Source organism: Puma concolor, chromosome A3 (genome assembly GCF_028749965.1).
Source record: "Puma concolor isolate L17-30 chromosome A3, mPumCon1.1.hap2, whole genome shotgun sequence".
NCBI lineage: Eukaryota > Metazoa > Chordata > Mammalia > Carnivora > Felidae > Puma > Puma concolor.
In genome coordinates, this window is record NC_141669.1 from 60426339 (window position 1) to 60449064 (window position 22726).

General features: G+C 36.1%; 1 protein-coding gene across 10 annotated transcripts in view; it reads right to left on the minus strand.

Annotated features, from left to right (window-relative positions):
- Positions 1 to 22726, minus strand: part of EHBP1 (EH domain binding protein 1) — a 375689-nt gene that overhangs the window by 262012 nt on the left and 90951 nt on the right. For all 10 annotated transcript variants that reach the window (XM_086701008.1, XM_086701007.1, XM_086701009.1 and 7 more), the window contains 2 exons: positions 14356 to 14413; positions 4836 to 4931 (listed from right to left, as the gene is read on the minus strand). In XM_086701008.1, the coding sequence (XP_086557134.1) occupies positions 4836 to 4931; positions 14356 to 14413 (154 nt within the window). The remainder of the gene's footprint in view (positions 1 to 4835; positions 4932 to 14355; positions 14414 to 22726) is intronic.

The window sequence follows — 22726 nt, forward strand, 5'->3', positions numbered from 1 at the left end:
GAAAGTTTTATGAGAAAGAAGCCATCTATGCTAGGTGGGATAGTACAGATTTCCACAGATATTTGAATAAGTAAAGGCAAAAGCAATGGAGTATAAGACATAAAAGAAAAGTAGTGGGGTCACATCTATGTGCATTTACTTATTCAGATTCAACTCCACATATTAGAGAAGGCACAGGGATGGAGGCATTGAGCATGAGAGAATATTTAAATACAGCAGGCTTTGGGCTCAACATTCCACTCTAAGAATGAGGGAGTACACAGACATGGAAAATGGGCTCTGCTATTCCTTTAATGGGGTTTAGGTCCCACATGCTTCTCATAGAGAAGCATCTTATTCATGATTGATTCCACTTTAGTCTAGTAATAATCTTTTGCTTCTACTGCCACAGCTGAGTTTTGGTTCTTATCATTTTGTGCCTGAGCTATTTCAAGATAAAAGTGACTACGACATTCAGTCTTTCTGCCCTCCAATCAATCTTACACACAGATTATTCTCCCAAACCACAGTTCTGACCGTGTTGGTACCAACTCAGATTTCTTTAATGACACCCACCACCTATGGGATAAATTCCAAACTCCTTAGTTAGTTCTTTATTTCTGTTTACTTATTTTTCACATTAAAGCATGGTGGCTGGCTAATTCTGAGCTGTACTGAGGCAATAAGTTCTATGAGTAAATTCACACAAATGGGATAAAAAATCTGTCAAAAAGGAGTTTCTTTGGTGGTGCTGGGCAGAGGGGAGGTAGGAAAGGCTAGAAGAGAAAGACAGGTAGAAAATTCTTCCTGATATTTGTTTCCTCAGTTTGGCCCTGTCCACAAACTAGGTTTATGGAGAGAGAATGCCATAAATAAAGGCTGAAGGAACTTTTCCATGAGTGATTTAGGTCATAAACAGTGCTACTTTAGAGACCAAGTAATAAAGTATATCACAATGCAGAGGAAAGAGACTTCTTACCACCCTTGCTGCCTGCCCTCCCTCCCCCCCATTTTGTTGAGGAACACAGCAGAGTTTCAGCACAGCTAATATAATTAATAACAATAAATATTTACTAAGCACACACTCTGCCCCAGTTATTGTGCTAAGTGTTTTCATCATCACAGCAACTTATGAAATGCGTAGTATTTTTATTACCATTTAAAAGAACAGAAAACTGAGACCTCAAAGATGTCCCATCCCACAATGAACAACCAGTAAGTGTTAAAACTATGTTACGATCCAGGTCTGTCTGACTTTTAGTTATGTTGTTGGTTCAGTTTTACTACTTTGTCCCCAGGACCTAGAAAAGTACCAGGCACACAGCAGGCTCTCAAGAATATTTGAGGAATGAATTAATGACTATATCTTATAATTTGACAAATACTGAACACTGCCTTATATATGACATACATTAATTCTCAAAGGAGATGAAACTTTTTTTTTTAATGTTTATTTATTTTTGAGGGAGAGAGAGAAAGCACAGGGGAGGGGTAGAGAGAGACAGGGATAGAGGATCTGAAGCTGGCTCTGTGCTGACAGCAGAGACCTGATACAGGGCTCAAACTCGTGAACTGTGAGATCATGACCTGAGCCGAAGCCAGATGATTAGCCAACTGAGCCACCCAGGCACCCCAGATGAAACATGTTTTAAAAACACAGGCAACGTATTACTCCTAAAATAATAGTTTCAGTGGGACCAAGGGACACGTTTGATAGGTCAAAGTCAGTAAAAAGACATGAAAGAGCAAAAGTAATGTTCATTTTCAGGCCATTTTAAAATGGCATATATACACACAATTAACTATATTATTGATCAGACAAAAACATCTGTAATGAAAATTGCTTCAAGCATGTATCAATTAAGTCTTCTCTGTATCGTACTTTCTACCCTCTAGAATCTCCTACCTTACCGCTGCTGTAAAGAGAAAAACTGAAAATGGCTCAAAGAACCATTTTTCTTTTCAAAACCCTAAAAGGGTTTTTTTTTTAATTTACTAGAAACAGCTATTTTCAATCTAATTCAAATTTCAAAAACAAACATGCAGAGTAAAAAAAATTAGTATCTGGTCAAGTTGTAGGAAAACAAAACATACAACTTTTTGCAAAAGCATTTTGTCTATGAGCACACTTCTGTGAATACCAACCACACTTAGGACAAAAAGGGTTCAGAGCAGTCCTTTCCCACTTGCAAATTTCAAGATTAAATGAGTTGTGAGACTTTAATAAAAGTAAAAGAGAGGAAAATATGAAAAAGTTTTCCACTTGAATATTTTAAATGCTGTTCAAAAGCAAGATCCAAAAATTACACTGAAGGAATAAAAAGTTGTTTTATCACTCTGCCCTTCTGTTAGAAATCTGGAGAGAGGGGGAGTTGGGGAGATAAAAGCCTCCACTGGAAATATTGTTTTAATATTTAAAATGGTTGCAAATTTGCCTCAATATCACAATTAACCAAAAATGTTTACTACAACAAACTGGGGAGAAATGGATATTAGTTCTTCTTCCAACAGACTAAAACTCAAAGTCATAAAAGTTCAGTGATAAGGATATGCTGAACATTCTCATCGGTACTTGAAAACAACACTTATCTCTTAATCCTCCAAGTACCCATTTCAACAGCCACTTTCAACTCAGAATCACTCAGCTAGTACACATCCTTTTCCCAAACACATGGCTGTCAATTATTTATCAGCCCTATTCTAGCCCCTTACTCTCTATCATCATTTTTTTCAAGTTGTAAAACTATGTCCATTCGTTTTCTTTCCTAGTGTAAACAGCAAATCAAATCAAAATATTCAAAAAATTACTTAAAGTCTTCCTCAAGCATGTCGGAAATCTTGCTGTTGTAATCTATATTCATAGCAGTTTTTTTTTTTTTTTATTACAGAATAGGATGTACAATGTGAAGGAAAGAAGAAGGGCTAAATCACTGTGACTTAGCAAGTCATGTTCTTCTTTAGTCTCAGTTTCCTTATCAGTACAAAAGGGATAATTATACAACCTTGGTTGGGGTTGCTGTGTGAGAATGATAGGAAATGTTCCAAAGGTCTTGCTGCTACCTACCAAGCTTACTGTACCATTCCAGTAAGAGATATATGGATAAAGGGAGTTTAATAACAGGCTTTTAGTACAGCTGACTAAAGGACTATCAGATAGTCCTGAACCTCCTTGAAAAAAGGAAGAGTAGTGACTATCTCACCCCTTATTTCTCTCTGGGCAAATTAAGTATGTGTACATATGACAAGCATGATTGAGCAATGTTATAACGTCAATAACAGTAATATCAAAACTATAAAACATAAAGTGTTAAAAATCTTTTGTAAAATAGATATCTATGAAATACAGAGCATTTAAAAGTAGTATTCCATTCATGAGTTAGTATATTAACATTCAACACACTCTTCTGTTTTACTGATCTCTGCAGTAGTTCCTGAATAAATGTATTAATAAATTAGATCACAAAATTAAAAGGACTTTTTTACACACTGATTTCATGCTAAGCCATATAATGTTTCTCTACTTAAATTTCATGTCCTTAAATATTTAGTGGATTTTCACAAACTTTACATTATTAAATTATGCTCAATGAGATGTCTTTCTTCCTTCTGTCCAGCAAAAGTAACTTCAACACAACCGGAATGATTCAAAGAAGAAATTAAGCATTGTTTTCTAATTTTACCACTTTCAAAAAGGCTAGAATGAAACCTTTCTCCACCATTTTTGGGAAGCAGGTAAGGAGTTAGGAAAGTAAACATTTTAGTGCCTAATGGGAACTCAGTGAGGACTACTTTGTAATGTTTCAAAAAATATGGAAGACTTTCAAGAAAAAAAAAACATGTATAACAGGCAGGTAGTTATACACACAGCTATGTTTTTGGATCTGTCCTTTGAATTTACAACCAGAATCTTGCTTTTAAGCTACAGTACTTGTAAAATATTAATGTCATTAAGATATTTATCAAATATCAATCTAAAATTTCTCTTCTTACATTAACATTAATAAAATACTTGTTTTTAAAAAAATTTTTTTAATGTTTATTTTTGAGAGAGAGAGAGTGCGCAAGCAGGGGAGGGGCAGAGAGAGAAGTAGACACAGAATCTGAAGCAGGCTCCAGGCTCTGAGATGTCAGGACAGAGCCTGACGCAGGGATCGAACCCACGAGCTGTGAGATCATGACCTGAGCAGAAGTCTGGCGCTTAACCGACGGAGCCACCCAGGTGCCCCTAAAATACTTATTGAATACTAATTTTAAAACATATCTTCTGATTAGTCAAATAGGGCTAACAAAATGAGGCTCAGGACTGAGGAATTCCACAAACCTCACTTTCTACGATAAAGCACTTCAAAGTTTCCTATGGGTAGGGCGCCTGGCTGGCCCAGGCAGTTAAGCATCCCACTTTGGCTCAGATCACGATCTCATGGTTCAGTTCATGAGTTTGAACCCCACTTTGGGCTGTGCTCACAGCTCAGAGGCTGGAGCCTGCTTTGATTTTGTGTCTCCCTCATTCTCTGCCCTTCCCTCCCTCGTGCTCTCTCTTTCTCTCTCAAAAAGAAACATTAAAAAATTTTTTTTAAGTTTCCTGTGGGTAGAATATAGGAAGTAGTAAGAGAAGTATTTCAACTGATCTCAAAATTGTTAACAAGTTGAAAAGGACTCCCAAATTATTCTGATTTCATAGACCATGAAATACCCTGATGAACTTGCATTGATATAAACTGCTATATCCACAAAAACAATGCATATTCTATATATTTGCACCCAAATATATAGAACAACGAATACTGAAATATTCTGTCATTTAGAACCATGATTATAAAATAATAAGTTGCATAAATTATAAAAATGGAACTTACCTTAAAAAGTGTCACAGTGATTTCAATGTTTTCAGGAACAGGCCACACTACAACACCACGGTATGGATTTTTTATTCCAGGTTGCCAGCTATGAGCCTACCAGAATAGTGAAAATAATGGTTTTAATATGAAGTACAGGAAATGCAATGTTAATAATTTACAAAAATTTATTGACACTGTTTATCTATTAGATCTGTAGTCTCCTTGAAACAAAAAAGATTAATCAAGTTAGATTTTTCAAGCATTAAAGTTGGGCCATGACAGTTCTATCACATGATAGCTATAGATTACTATCTGTAACCAAAATTTCACTCTCTCCCTCCCACCATCACATGCAAGAATATGCAAAAATGAGGTGTCTCATATTTTCAAAAGCTACTGTTTGTGATTGGATAAAAATTTTTTAGGAGAAATATTTTAAAAATTATTTTGTGATCAGGGCACCTGGGTGGCTCAGTCAGTTAAGCGTCTGACTTCAGCTCAGGTCATGATCTCATGGTTTGTGAGTTCAAGCCCCGTGTCAGGCTCTGTGCTGACAGCTCAGAGCCTGGAGCCTGCTTCGGATCTGTGCACCCCTCTCTCTCTGCCCCTCCCGTACTTGTTTTCTCTCTCTCTCAAAAATAAATAAACATTAAAAAAATATATTTTTTGATCTAGGAACTTAAAGGCAAATTCATTCTTTAAAAGGAAAAACAAAGTGCATACTTTGCATTTAAGTTCATTTCCCATTAAACTGTAATGTTTATTTGGGACAAGTAAAGAAGAAAACAGTTTTTATAGAGTTAATATTTCTAGCACTTGTAATTTTAAAGATTCTTTTTCCTTGTCAATCTGGTTTATTGTGGTTCCCTAAGGACCTTCCAAAATTTGGAAGTCATCACTATAGTTCTTTCTTTGTGGTGGTATTTCCAGTCAAAGCTGATGGAAGATTAGGTATGCCAAGACATCTCCGTTTTCTTTTCTATGAGCTGCAGGACACTCCATGAAAGTGATAATGAAAGCTAACACTATGGAGTACTTTCTAAGTGTCAGTCCAAGTTTGAAATTTACTTATGTTTAACTCATTTAATTAGCATAAGAACCCTATGAGGTGGCTACTATTCATTCATTCATTCATTCATTCATTCATTCATTCATTCACTGACTCACTGATTCACACATACAATTGATTCTATCTGCCAAGCACTGTCCAGGCACTGGAGTAGTTAAAAAAAAAAAAAAAAAAATCTGCTTTAGTGGAGTTAACGATATACTAGAAAGAAGCAGACAAAATAATTAAGTAAAATATACAGTATGTTAGATAGAGGAAGTGCTATGGAGAAAAAAATGGAAGAAAGAAGGCTGGAGGGGAGGCAAGAGAAAGTAACAAATGTCAACAGGATAGTCAGAGAAGGCATCATTGAGAAGGAGACACTTGAGAGAAGGCCTGACAGAGGTAAAGGAATCAGATACATAGATACATGGGATGAGACTTCTAAGGAGATGGAACAGCAACTGGAAAGGTCAGTCAGATAACAACAAGGCCAATGTGGTTGGAGCAAAGTTGGATACCAGGCTGGAGAAATAAGGAGGGTCCAGTCATATAAGGCTCTGAGAGGCCATTGACTTATTTATAATTCAAGTGAAATGGAAAGCCACTGAAGGTTTTTAAGCAAAGGCATGATGCTCTAAGTTATGTTTTAAAGGACACACTTCACTAATATTGCAAGAATAGGCTCTAGACATAAGAGAGGAAACAGGAAGACCAAGTAGAAGCTATTGCAATAATCCTGGGGAGAGGTGATGGTGATTTGGCTTCAAGTGGTAGAAAAGTGGTAAAGTGGTCAGATTCTGGATGTATTTTTTTCTTTATATTTTCAAGACAGAAACAACAAGATCTGCAGACTGCATGGGAGAAAGAAAGTAACCAAGGCTGATTCCAAGGATTTTGCCCTTGAGCAACTGGAAGAAGAGAATTGCTATTAACAGATACAAAACGAGACTGCAAGAAGAGCAGGTTTGGAAAGTAAGATTGGGAACTCTGTTTTATACACATTAAATCTAAGGTGCATATTATATATTCAAGTGTAGATCTTCAAACAGGCAGCTGGAATAAATCTGGGAATCATTACCATACATAGGTGATACTTAAAGCTTAAGAGTAGATATGATCCCAAGGGACAGAGTACAGATAGAGAATATAAATGTTCAAGAACTGAACCTTGGAGCATAACATTAACAGGTCCAGGAAGTGAGGAGGAATCAGCAAAAGAGGGTTGGTACAGCAGAAGGAAAACCAGAGGTGTGTGGTATCCTGAAAGTCCAGTGAAGAAAATGTTTCATGGAGTGGGAGACAATCTGTGCCAAATCTTGGTGATAGGTTAGACAGAATGAGACCTGAAAAATAACCATCGGATTTAAGAAAGCAGAAGCCAATTCTGACTTCACAAGAGCCATTTCAGTGGAATGATGAGAGCAAATGCCTGACTGGATTGGAAAGGGTTCAACAAAGAATAAGAAAAAAGAAAGTAAAGATATCAAGTACACTCAATTCCTCTGAGATTTTTGCTGTAAGAGAAAGAGAAAACTAGTCTGCCTTTAGTGGTAAAATAATGGCAGAGAGAATTTTTTTAATAAAAATATTTTAATGCTGATGGTAAATATCCAGTTAAGAGGGAAAACTGAATGATGCAAAAGAGAAAATTACTAGAGTCATGCCCTTAACAGTAGGAAAAAGAGACAGATTGACCTTTGCCAGAAGCATAGATAATTCTTTCACGATAACAAGAAAGAAGCTAGAGGATATGACTGCAGGTGTGTGACAAGGAACAAATTTAACAGATGAGGAAAATGAGACACGGACTTGCCCAAGATCACACAGCAAGTAAGTGGCAGAAGTTGGATTTGAACCCACAAAATGGAAGTGAGAAAGGATCAAGATCATGGAAACTTATGTCCATTCAAATCTTATCATATTTTGTTAGTTAAGATACCAGCATAAGATAGGTTTAGCAGCATCTCCCCACTTCAACTCATAAATTGTTAGTAATTCTCCCTCTATTCTCTCTCCATTGCCGTCCAATCATAAAACTTCAGGGAAGGAAAGGGAAGTAGACACTGACCACAACAGAGTTAGCACACTATACCCAACAGCAAAAAGCTGAGTTCTACTGATTAAAGAATATCTCTAGAGATTCTTCTATTCCTCTATTTATGGAAATATGCCTATTGACACTTCTAGAACAAAAACTTCACAAAGTCAAGAATCTCCATTTTGAAAAGTAAATTTCTGCCTACCTTAGATAATCAAAACTCCACTCTACATACCTACACAGTTAATCTTGAAGATTTATGACAATTCTAATTCTTACATACTGTGATAGTAAGTCAGACTATTCTTCTGGTCTTTCCAAACTCACCATCATTATATTTTCATAGCCTCCTCACAGAATAAAAACATAAAAAGAGTATAATAACTGAACTTTTCTTATTAGCCACAGCAGCAAAGATACAGTATTTGTAAAATTCTTTTTTTTAATATTTTTTAATGTTTATTTACTTTTGAGAGAGAGAGAGCACACACCTGAGCAAGTGGGGGAGGGGCAGAGAGAGATGGAGACACAGAATCCATACAGGCTCCAGGCTCTGAGCTGTCAGCACAGAGCCCGATGCAGGGCTCAAACTCACGAACTGTGAGATCATGACCTGAGCCAAAGGCAGACGCTTAACTGACTGAGCCACCCAGGTGCCCCATTTTTTTAATGTTTATTTATTTTTGAGACAGAAAGAGAGAGAGAGAGAGAGGGCACAAGCTGGGAAGGGGCAGACAGAGAGAGGGAGACACAGAATTGGAAGCAGGCTCCAGGCTTTAAGCTGTCAGTGCAGAGCCCGATGCAGGGCTCAAACCCAGAAACCACAAGATCATGACCTGAACCAAAGTTGGATGCTCAACTAACTAAGCCATTCAGGCGCCCCTAGTATTTGTAAAATTCATAATGAAAAAATGACCATCAATGGATTTTAGACCTGAAGATACCCTTAGGAGATCTAATCCAGATAAGAAAACTAAAGCAATCAAAGAGTAAAGAGCTTGCCTGAACCTACATGAGTAATCAGTAGGAGAACCACCTACATGATTTCCAAGTTCAAATTTCTTCACCCAACTAACATCTTACCCAGCTCTATCTCTGATTCATACAGTGGTCAAGAAAATAGTCTTCTATCCCTAAATTCTTAACATTTATGTGGATAATACAAATATCAAAAGTGAGAAAAGCAGGGAATGCAGAGATCACTGGGCAGAGTTAGTAGATGGTAGTATCAGATAATTTCTTCAGGTACCCTAATGCTAGCACTCTAAATGACCTCTTTCAATCCTCCTTCTTCGATCACAGAATAGAAATTAGATTGCTGAACAAACAAAAATAAAATCTGCTTAACAAACTAAAATCTTTTTTTTTTATTAAAAGAAGATGTAAGGGTGTTAGTTCCCAAGTTGCTAATATGCTGCCATTTTCTTACCATTCCACTCAGCATCTCTGTCCCCAGCAAAAAAGGTCCAACTAAGTCAGAGCTCTGGTTTTCTGATATTCCTTTTAGAGTCTATACAACCTGGCTAAGTTAGGACACTGTAACAACATCAATTAGTCTGGCTGAGTAGCTGGCACCACCTCCTTTATAATGTTAGCGAAATATTATATGGTAGGCAGAAAACAGAACGAAGTAAATTTTATTGTAAAGGAAACCAGGGATGTGCATAGTAGCAAACACGAAAAAAAAGATTCCTATTTTCAAACAGCTTACTAAAACTTTCACTTCCAATTGAATTCAGGAATCTGAACCTAGAAAAAGAATGAAAAGTCCAATATGGGCAAAAATAGATTTGTGTAAAAAAAAAAAAATTGTACAAATCTGTAGAGACATTAATTATGTTTTTAAGAATTTGATTTAGGAGAAGCACATATTTGCAAACATCACTACTCTAAGAACCCTGATTGGTCTTCACTGAAAGTAATAGAAAAGATTTTCTCAGAAAACATTAGGCACTGGGGCGACTGGGTGGCTCAGTCGGTTAAGCAGCCTACTTCGGCTCAGGTCATAATCTCGCAGTTTGTGAGTTCGAACTCCGTGTCAGGCGCTCTGTGCTGACACCTCGAAGCCTGCAGCCTGCTTCAGCTTCTGTGTCCCCCTCTCTCCCTGCCCCTCCCCCACCTTCTCTCTCCTCTCTCTCTCTCAAATAAGTAAACGTTAAAAAAAAAAGAAAAAAAATTAGTCACAGAAACGCACATACAGCTATTCAGCTCCTTTGCACAGTTAAGAAAGGCAGGTTATCTCTTTATTTGCCAGCAATCTATCTAGTACAGATAATAGTACAAAAGGATTAGGCCACATTATCCAGTTCCTCTTATACAATTTTTCTCATTTTTTAATCATATGACATATCTTTTGACATGCCAAAGCAAACCTAGAAAAAAGGTAACATTTCTCAATTTAGGGTACTGACTCTATAAAATGCCTTACTTTCTAATTATTTCATGTCATACCTTCCCTAAAAGACTTGTACCTAATATGGTACTAAACACAGAATAAACATTCACTTGTTATTTGTGATTCCTACAAAATGAAAATATTTCACTAAAAATATATAGCTGTCACTTGTTAAATAGATAATTTTCGGTTTATAAAAATGCATATACCCATATGTTTAAGATGTCACATGTAGAGTTTACCTTAGAGTTGTCGCCATAAGGCAAAGCTCTGCAACTGTACCCTGCCCTCCTGTTACCTCAGCACATTGTAAAAGGCTGTAGCACAACCACAGAGCAAGAAAGTAAAGGTGGTAATGCCATCTAAAAGCTTGTGAGGACTTTAAAGCTCTGGTTTCCCTTTGGAATCCTCCCATTTCTCTGTGAGCTTAAACTTCTGTTGGAAAACCATATTTAAGGCAACATACCACTCTGCCATAATTTATGGGGACTATCATAGTTGCTTTGATTCCTACTGCCATATATTTTACCGAAAAATAATTTTATTTAAGTATATACAAATCAACTGCAGCCTAACAAATCTTTGTTATAAATGCCATGACTTGAGGAGAAGAGGTAGGGAAGCTGCACATTGTATTAATTATCCATGGTTAACTACTTTCTCAATAAAAAATGAGTTCTAATTATATATTTAGCTATCAAGATAAACATGTGCCCAAAGAAAGTGAGCACTAAACTAAGAAATAAACTTTAAATTAATTAAGGTAGGGTCGCCTGGGTGGCTCAGTCAGATAAGCATATGACTTTTGATTCCAGCTCAGGTCATAATCTCACGATTCTCAGGTCATAATCTCACAATTCATGAGATCAAACCCGCATTGAGCTCCACACTGATAGAGCGGAGTCTACTTAGAATTCTCTTTCTCCCTCCCTCTCTGCCCCTCCCTCACTCGTGCTCCCTCTTTCAAAATAAGTAAATAAAAACATTAAAAAAAAATAAGGTAGTGTGCCTTATTATTTTACTCACTAATCTGATATTTATCTGGGTCTCAGTTATAAGTTTCAATCTATCAATCAATATAAAAAAAGGCAGGTATACTCAGAATCAGGAAAGAGAAATAATAAGCTACATGGATGACAAAAACCAAACTGACTACTGTGCAACTCAAACTCTTTCCAAAAACATAGTTAAAAGTAAAAACTAGAATGTTTTCTGCCCAATGGTTGCAGAGATCTTTTTTTCTCCCTCAGTGATTTCAATGGGACTCAGCAGCAAATAATGTGTATCTTAAAGGAAAACCATCAGAAAACAGAAGTATCTTTCAGAAGAAATAAAATGGTTCTAGTCTTTGGTTTTGGTATAACTGATAGCTAATTTAATAAAAAATAGCTGGAGACAAGTTTGTGTGTGTGTGCGCGTGTGTGTGTGTTTTAAAGAATTCCAAAACGTCATGTATTTCAAGTTTCTTAAGATTAAAAAAAGTTACCTGCTTAACTTTTACAATAATATTGTAATCATTTCTTTCACAATTTCTGAAACTGATTTTTAAGTCTCCCCCTTTTCTTTAGCTGTCTGTACAACTTATAACACAGCATTTCACATATGTATAAACATACTATGCACTTGCTATATAAAGAGCTTTTTTTTTTTTTTTAATTTTTTTTTTCAACGTTTATTTATTTTTGGGACAGAGAGAGACAGAGCATGAACGGGGGAGGGGCAGAGAGAGAGGGAGACACAGAATCGGAAACAGGCTCCAGGCTCTGAGCCATCAGCCCAGAGCCTGACGCGGGGCTGGAACTCACGGACCGCGAGATCGTGACCTGGCTGAAGTCGGACGCTTAACCGACTGCGCCACCCAGGCGCCCGTAAAGAGCTTTAACACATGGTGGGTTCTTAAATTTTTTTCAAAAAAACTACATCTATAATATTTTAAGAGGAAACACAATGATTCTGAAATATCCAGGAGGGATTTAAAATATGAAGAGTGCCACAATTTGACAGTAGTACAAGAATTAATTCTTTCTAGAAAATATGCATTCTGGGAAAAATCAACCTATAGCCACATATGTTTGGATTTTACTATCTGGATTCAATCAATATTTGATACAATATGAAAAATAATTTGGCCTTAAAAGTTATTTGACTGACTTTTGAAAATGCAATTAAATAAAGGTGTATTTTACTTCGAATATGGGTATGCATTATGAATTGGTCTATAATCTACAGTATTTCATTATGTTTCATATTTTTTTAGAAAATAATTAGTATCTAATTATTAAAAGGAAAAAATTATTTTCTGTTGATAGCTAAAAACATGTTAAATCTAAAGTTTATAGTTATAGTTATATTCATCTATCATACTTAGTGGATGACCTTATATTATTCCTCTCCACAAAAGCTTAAGACCCACTAGGCAAAAATAACAATATCCAGCAAAACAGAGAAGACCCTAAGCCCATTTTTAGAACTCTTTCTCATATGTGAATGGATAAGAAAATACAGGTCCAAAATACAATGCCCCAAAACTATAAATATATGCTTTGAAGAAGATATCATTCGTGATATGATGTAAATGGACCTTTCCTATATGGCTGGTGGAAATACATTTAAAAGTTAAAAATGTATCAACCCACTGATTCCAGTCCTAAGTATTTGCCCAAGAGAAATTAAAATATTTGTCTCCTAAAATACTGGTATGGTAATATTTATAGTAAACCTCTTTGCAGTAGTGAATATTCAAAATATACACTGGAAATGAATCAAATCATCAACAGTGGCATAAATAATCAAACTGTAGTAAATTCATTTGATGGAATACTACTCACCAATAAAAAAACTACCATATTCACAACAGCATGAATAAACCTCAAAAACATTACATTGAACAAAAGAAACCACACACAAAACAGTACTGCTGTATGATTCCATTTAAATGAAATTCAAAAACAGGCAAAATTACTGTATGGTGACAGAAAAATCAGAATAGTGGTTGCCTCTGAGAGTTGGGAATTAACCAGAGGAGGACACAAAGGAAAAAGTGATGAAAATAGTCTATATGCTATTAGGAGTACTAATTACACAAGTATATATTGACTTAAATTGTATAATTAAGATCTATATGTAATTTTAGCACAATAAAATTTGACAAGATACCTCAAAAATATTAAAAATTCTGAAATTTAAACTTGATTTAATTTTAATTAAAAGGAATAAATTTTTTCCTCACACAGGTCTACTTATGGAAAAACCAACATCCTTAACATGCTTGTAATTATTATGTGCTTATAGAAATACATTCATACTTATTTACAGAATGGAATTTTTAAAGTATCTGCAGAATTGTTACTGAACATTTTAAAAATTCTGTTCTACTCCCCACAAAGCTATAAGTGCAAAAAATTAAAACCTTTGGGTGCCTCGGTGGCTCAGTCGGTTGAGCACCCAACTTCAGCTCAGGTCATGATCTCACAGTTCATGAGTTCAAGCCCTGTATTGGGCTCTGTGAGGACAGCTCAGAGCCCAGAGCCTGCTTCAGATTCATGTCTCCCTCTCTCTCTGCCCCTCTCTGCTCATGCTCTCTTTCTCTCTCAAAAATAAATAAACATTAAAAAAAATTTTTTTAAATTAAAATCTTTGAAAAACCCAACTCCTTTTCTACTGCAGCCCAGCAATGGACTCCAAGAACTCACCATTCCTTAAGTGTGCCCTAACTTCATCCTCTTGGAATCTGAGTAAATAATCTCAGGTACAATTTTGTAAGTGTTACCTAGTTAATCATTAATTCATAAATTCACTAGTACAGAGAAGCTAGATAACTGTGATGTTATCCAAGGCTGCCAAATCCAAGATCAAAACTCAGGTATCTGGCTCCCATTTTCAGAACTGCAGTTACACAATCAAAATGCCTAATCAACCATTTTAGTAGTAGATCATCAGAAATAACCCAAAATGTCAAGTAATATTTTAAAATCTACAATGTGACTACAGACGTTTAATAATTTAACTAAAAGTTAAATTCAATATTTGGGTATGAAATTTTGAAGAGACAAACCTTCGAAGACTTCCTTCGGCTTCTTCTTGTCCAAACCACCACCAGTTTATCTGGTTGCCTGTCAAACAGGAAAAAGATTAAGTATAATTTAAGTTCTCTTACATCAAATTAACAAAGTTTAGTTCTGGTGCCTTTTTTAAAAGGACAAAAATGTCACCTACTTTAGATTACATAGAGCAGTTGCTTTTACAATAAATCTCTCTAAATTATTCAAAAATAGCAAATGTTGAATATAAATGTAATCTAATTTAAATGACTAATATTTTATCCACATGTTTTTCTAAAAATCCTTTAGTAAGTTAATCCATTGGGACAAACCAAGTAAAATAAAATACTTGGAACTGGTGACAAAAGAAAAAGCACACATACATCTTCTCTAAAAAGTAATGCTATATACATCTAACACATTATCTACTTTAATCTGGAGACAACAGCATAAAAATGACACAAAATAATTTAAATCTATGGGTTATACTACTTTTGCATCTCATATCTTACGAACAATGCTGCGGTTTTCAAAACATTTTTATAATCTCAAAAATCTTCATAAAAGCAATACAGTACTAAAAAAACATGTAAGGTACATACTATTATTCCTATTTTGTAAGCTTAAAAATTGGCAAAATAACTCATCAAAAGTTCTGGCACTGGGGCACCTGGGTGGTTCTGTCAGTTAAGCATCCGACTCTTGATTTTGGCTCAGGTCATGGTCTCACAGTCATGGGATCTAACCCCACGTCGGACTCTGCATTGACAGTGAGGAGCCTGCTTAGGATTCTCTCTCTCCCTCTCTCTCTGCCCCTACCCACCCCCCTCCTGCACTCTCTCTCTCTCTCTCTCTCACTCAAAATAAATAAATAAATAAACTTTTTTTTTTTTAAATCTCTGGCAGAACCAAATATGAAATACAGCTCTTTTAATTCTCAGACCCCTCTTCCTTACCTTCTACTAATATAAAGTAAAAACAAACAAGCAAAAACCTTATGTTCTCAGCTAATACAATTGCATTCTCTTTAATACTTGGGGAAAATATCAAGATTATGATTATCAGTTATTTTCCTTAAATCTTTATTTTAAAAAATTTTAGATAAAAGCTTTTTAACCAAGAAATGAATGGTACACTCATCTTGGTGACCTTCACCTCTTTCCATGTGTCATTTATTTTACTCCAAAATCCCTCACCATCAGCAGATGACCTGTCCTCTTATTTCATTTAATTAAATACACACATATACATACATACACATAAAAGGCCACCAGTCATGAATCCCTTACCCAGTGATTCACCTACAAACCTGTCCAAAGAGTTGCCCAATGAAAAAGTACTGAGTAACCCAAAATGTAGCATAGAAAAATAAAATGATAAAAATATTTTAAAACAAGGTAAGAGACATAAAAGACAGATTGAGAAGTACATACACCTAGTGGAAATTCTAGAAGTTCAGAACAGTGGGAATGGCAAAGAAAATACTGAAGAGATAAGGCTAAGAATATTCCAGACTTGAAGAGAGAGTCCTTAGATAGAAAGTATATATTAATGAACAGGATAATTAAAAATAAATCTAATAGCTAGATACTGTGCTACAGAACAGCAAGAATAAAGAGAAAAACCATAAAAGACAGGTTACCAACAAAGGAATGGCTGGACTGATAGCAACTTCTCGTTAGCAGAAACAAAGCCCAAAGACAATAAAATTAATGATCTTCAAGTTGCTAAGGGAAAATAGCTGTCACCCTTGAGTTTTATACTGCTAGTCCATCATTTAAGAAAGGGTTTTAGACATTGTCTAGCAAAGAGCAGACAGTCAATAAATATTTGCTAAATGAAAAAAAAAAGAAATGGTTTTAGGCATATGAAGACTTAAGAGTTTACAACGCACACATCCTAGTTAACTAAGGGAAGGAGTAGGATGCAAAAAGCAACATAAATATCATAAAATGTTAATTCTTGTTCATTTTAGGTCGCAGAACTCAAAGAAACACTAGAAAAAAAAACAGGAGGAAGGTTCCAGTAATGAAAATGACTAAGTAGGGAGTCATCTAAACAAATGCACAATGTTTCTGATGGTGATAATAACCAGCATGGTATAAATAGAAAATTGGTGGTTCTCCATCCAAGACTCAGTTCAATTCTGAGGGTCAGGCATTAAAGACAACAACTGTAAACTAAAACCAGTAGCTTGGTTTGGTGAATCTTCCCACAGTGAAATTTTGGGAGCAATAACCAAATGCTAAATAAGATGAAACAGAAGAAAGTTTCTATGAACTATCAAGAGTGTTAACTTAAAATCCAAACCAACACAGAAACAAACATAACCTTGTTCAACACGCAGAGAAGCAGAATAGGACAAATGACAGTGAAGATGGGGAGCTGTAAAGTAACAGATGGAGGTGGGAAGAAGGTATGATCAATGCTGACAGCTTAACAGTGCAGGAAATGAGTAGCCAACAAGTGTATAAACTACCTTATTTGAAAGTATTTATGGCTTGCTAGAATGAACATTTAACCTAGATTACTACTAATCTTTTCATTACGTTCTCATCTCCACATCTCCAGGTGACCCCAACTCTTAATGATATTTCTATGGTACTTCTTTAGAAATGCTATAAAATCTTACGGCTTGTCCTTGCTTATTATCCCGTACTGGTCTCTTATACGGAAGGTACTAACAAACTGGCGCTTACAGGTTGAATTTAACACATTCATTTCCCTTAATAATATTCCATTTTATTTAACTTTTAATTTAAATTTTGAAAATCCTTTCTAAATTAAATGCCTTTAAACAAAGTCCATGTTGTCCGCATTACAAGAGCCTCCAACGCTACCAACTGCTTCACACCTGACCAGCTTCTGCATTTGGCCCTTTGACAACCTGGCATGCAAAATAACGTCCATATTCCTGAAAGTTGTTTTTATCAGGCACTTTACCACCCAACTCTATCTTCCTTTCTGTATAACTTACAAATACCTGAACATGTATTCCTTCAATCTCTTCACATTGCATGCTATTACCTTTCTTTAAAAACTTCCTCTTTCCTCCCTTTTCTACCTGATAAACTCTTAACTCATCACTTCCTCTGTGAAACCTTGACCACTTCTCATTTCCTTTCTACGCCATTCCATATTCCAAACCTTAAGCAGCTATCTGCCCCTACTACTGTATTTCCAGTAATACCCTAGAAACACCTGTATCTAAATATTCTATATGCCCTGTATTACACTATTATTTCTATCTCCTACACTAGACTGCACTCCTTTATCAACCATATCTTTCTTTATATCCTTAGCAGTTAGTTGCTACTGAATGAACCTTAAGTTTCCACCAGGAATTCCCAGTTGGTTAATTATAATAGATCAGGTCTAACTAAAGCCAGTAGCTAAATAATACATCCTCTCTGTAGCTTATTCAAATTTTACAGGGATTCCCACCTTGGCTGCACATTGGAATCTCCTGGGAAACTTTGAAAAATACTGATGCCTAGGTCCACTCCTGGAGAATCTGATTTAATTGGTGTCATGTGCAGGTTTTTTTTTAAATTCCTACAGGTGATTCTAGTTGTGCAGCCAACGTTGAGAACCACTGTATCACAGGGACAGTGGTAAGTAATCCCTGTTAACTCCTGACTTAACACTAGTGAGGCATAGGTTGCGCCAGCAGTGGGGGTATCTCCCCACCCTCATCCAGGCCACCTGCACTGTTGCCTCCTTCCAACTCAGCTTTTCAGCATCTCCCTCCCCTCAATCATTCTGACCTTACTTCAGATGTGTTACTTCACAACAGGGAAGACTTTTACTATAAAAAATCAGGACGGTGGTCTCCTAACCTACCTGCCTGAAGTTCTGAGAATGTAAATAGAACATAAATGACTTACTTGAGAATGCCCCCAGAGACAACTAAACTTTTTTGTGATTCTAAGTCATGTCCCATTTTTAAAATGTCTTTACGAGAAATCAGTCCACCTTTGTATTATCAGGGCAACGTGAGGCAATGTTCTAAAATAAAGAATGGTGCTGTGACTTATTGTTCTCAGAAGAGTACCAATAACCACACAATTAGCTGACCACAATTAATATTTTAAGCATCTGTGCTGTACTAGAAAAGAACCATTAAATATTTACTTATGTGCACACAAGACACAGGGATGGAGCAACTGTGAGTGTTATCCAACTATCAAAGAACCTATAATTATACAACTTTTATCAAAAGTCAAGACAACCTCCTGGTAGAGCTCGGGTTTCAGAAAGAATTCAATAATCACATATTTAACATTTCTACTCCATCACCTAAGTAGCCAGATAGGCCTACACATGAAATATACACAGACATATAAACCTACAAACATGTAATTATATATATGAACATTTTATATACATACACATAAAATGTACACACAGATGCACTTTCTGTGAAATCTATCTAAAGGGTTCCATTAAAAAGATCTGAAGTCTTTTGGTGGGTTTATTCAGGGAAGAAAACTTTATTTAAAAAAATTAAAATTTAACACCTCTAACCTACCCTCACAGTCCTTAAAAAGGAACTAGTTGAGTGCAAAAGCAGCAAGACTTGTCTCAAAGTATGGTCCTGATGCTAAATTCTGGAGAGTAGGCAGGAGAAGGAAAATAGGAGAGGAAAAAGTAGAAAATAAGAGAGCTACAATGAACAAGATTATAAAACAGTAAGCTGTATCTTTCTTTGACCTGTCGCTAAATTTTATGCCCTCCTCTTTGCCACTAGTGAGCTACTGTGTATCAAGGTAAATTTTTTTAAGAATCTGGGAGCTCCTGGGTAGCTCAGTCGGTTAAGCATTCAACTCTTGATTTTGGTTTAGGTCATGATCTCACAATTTGTGAGTTTGAGCCCCACATCAGGCTCTGTGCTAACAATGCAGAGTCTGCTTGAGATTCTCTCTCTTCCTCTCTCTCTGTTCCTCCTCTGCTTGTGTGCTCTCTCTCTCTCTCTCTCAAAAGAAATAAACTTAAAAAAAAAATAATCTGGCTTAAATTTAGATTCCACTCTCATGTGTGTCTTATACGTGAGACTAAAAAAGCCATGAGAAAAAAATCCAAAACATCACATGAAAACCAATCTCATTATTTCCCAAAATCATAATATGCATGCAAAACATATTTTACTGAATGCCTATTATGTTCCTGGCACGGTGCTGAGCAATGGAGGTACAAAGATGAAAGAAGATTAAACCTCGATCCTCTAAAAGTTTACAATCCAGTGGGGGAGAGACAAACGATTAAACAAACTACCCCACTCCCAGCACAACTTTGGAGAACACAAAGAAGATAACAAAAACCTTATGCCTAGAAGGATCTACTTATGTATATCGCAGGAAATAAGGACGCTAACAAAAAGAGCTTGCCCAACACCCAACAATTTATTTTAAAACCTGTAATTTATGACACCTTAAATATAAAGTCCAACAAAAAATGAGTGACTAATACAGTACATCTCCTACAAAATTATAAAGCCATTAAATATATTTTCCAACAGCATTTACAAGCATGGGACAATGCTTAGGATATCATGTTAGGTTTGTTTAATACAGATTTAAAAAATTTTTTCCTATACTATATAATGAAAGAAGACATCAGCTGGCAATATCTCAAAATGCTAACTGTGGCCACTATTAAAAAGTAAAATTATGGGGGCGCCTGGGTGGCTCAGTTGGTTGTGCGTCCAACTTCGGCTCGGGTTATGATCTCGCAGTTCGTGAGTTTGAGCCCCATGTTGGGCTCTGTGCTGACAGCTCAGATCCTGGAGCCTTCTTTGGATTCTGTGTCTCCCTCTCTCTCTCTGCCCCTCTCCCACTTGTGCTCTCTCTCTCAAAAATAAACAAACATTAAAAATTAAAAAAAAAAAAGTAAAATTATGTGTCATTTAAAGGATATACTTTATTTTCTGGAATGCATTTATATTGCTTTATGCTGGAAAACTATTTAAATGTGGGGGGAAGTTATTTAAAATAAAACAATCATTTTAAGTTTAGAATAAAGTATGAACAGAGTTAAACAATCAAATTAATTTTTAAAATTTCACTTCAATTTAAAGAGCTTTTAGACAACTGAATAAATTTGCTTCTAAGTGAACAGAAATGGAAGGACTGTGTTCTTTGTCTTACATGAACATAAATTTTCTCCAAGGTCTGAGCTGGCCCTACACAAAATTTGACATAGGTCCCACACAACTTTGGCAGCCTCCCTTCCTCTGTTTGCAGTCCCTCCAATTCCTGGGACATTTTTCCTTGGGCATGGAAAGTCAATATGACACTCCATTAGTGGCCCAAATAACAAAATGACAAATGCTTTTCAGATCACTCATTCTCTTCTACATCAATTAAAATTCCCCTTTTCCTAGGGTAAGTATCTTAGAAGGGTACTGAAAGGTAAGAAATTGGAGGGAACAATTTGTATTAATCTAGGAGATACGATTTGTAAAAGACGACCTTTCCAAGACAACATAGTATGGGGGAAAAGAATACTAGCCTGGAGAAAACTTCTTTCTCCTAGTTCTGGCCCTGAGTGACCTTCAGAATGTCTCTCCATTTGTTTTTTTTTTTTTTTTTTTTTTTTTTAAATTTTTTTTTTCAACGTTTATTTATTTTTGGGACAGAGAGAGACAGAGCATGAACGGGGGAGGGGCAGAGAGAGAGGGAGACACAGAATCGGAAACAGGCTCCAGGCTCTGAGCCATCAGCCCAGAGCCCGACGCGGGGCTCGAACTCACGGACCGCGAGATCGTGACCTGGCTGAAGTCGGACGCTTAACCGACTGCGCCACCCAGGCGCCCCAGAATGTCTCTCCATTTGTGAGCGTATTCCCTAATTTATCAGATAAAGAGAGGACTAAGATCTCAGCTAGTTCTAAATGATTTGATGACTATAATATTAAATGACTGCAACTGAATAAACATTTTGTGTTTTAAGATGAAATGAGAAGTTCTAGAATAAAGAATTTATGGCATGAGGGGTGCCTGGGGGGCTCAGTTGGTTAAGGGTTTGACTTTGGCTCCGTTCATGATCTCGTGATTCATGGGTTTGAGCCCCGCGTCAAGCTCTGTGCTGACAGCTCAGAGCCTGGAACCTGCTTCAGATTCTGTCTCTGTCTCTCTGCCCCTCCCCTCCTTGGGCTCTCCTCTCTCTCTCTCTCTCTCTCAAAAATAAACAAACATTAAAAAATTAAAAAAAAAAGAATTTGTGGCATGAAATCACTTGCCTCCTATCTTCTGATAATCTAGATAGACATAGCTAATATATTATTAACTTTGAATAACATTATGAAAGGGGAAGTAATATTTTCAGAATAGTAAACTGACCACTATGTTTCCTGTCCAAAGCATAGTGTTAGTCCTTGGAGGTGTTCCAAGAAGCCCCTCACTCGCACCCCACCCAACACCACCATCACCATATTGGCACTAAAATGGAGCCAGTGGAATGGAGAAGATTCTAGAATGCAGAGGAAGGCAGAGTCATAAGATAAAAGGTGTCTGGGCTCCTGGATGACCACATGGAAGGCCAGTCAACCTAGATCACCTTCTCTAGACTGAGAAGTGAGCAAGAAATCAACTTTTATTAGGTTAAACCACTTGGGATTTCTGGGTGTGGCTGCTACAGTAACTCTTCAACACTCCAGAAAATTCAGTAAATCAAAAATACAGACATACACAACAATAAAACAGTTGCTATTTTGTAATAAGTTTACATTGCAAAGTACTGAGATTAATTTAACCTTTTTATGTCCTACTGGTTTTCATTTTTATGAAACTGATGTTTTTAAAGATAAAAGACAGCTATAACTCAAAACTTAGTAATTAATATTTAAGCCTCTGAGTTTTTCCTAGATTAAAAGTAAGGAGCCATAAGTCTTTAGAACACAAAAAGAACAATATATTCCCGCCACCACAGAATCCAGGATATGTTTACAATGAGAAAAAGAGAGCTCAAAATATTAATCCTGTAGTTGATGTGAATAGCCACTTCACTAAATAACAAGGTTATTCTTTTTAAGGGAACGGGCTCTTAGCCATAACAGAACATTTCATGGTGCAATGTTGTGAATATTGAAACAAAAGGGGAGAAATAGTCTTATCACAGAAGTACTCTAACTTTACTATTTCTCAAGTAATTATTTTTATCCTTCAGTAGGTACATCTGCCTCCTATTGTACTGTAACTGCTGTAGCTCCAGTTAATTATATTCCTTTATGCTTACTTCACAAGAGTTATTCAGCACACTGTAGTAATTAATTCAATAGTAAGAAAATTATACAAGACAAAGTACTCATATATAGGATATATTTTTCTGTAAAAGGATAGTTCTAATAATAGGAAATGTAAGTTTTGTTACAAACAAAAACATTTTT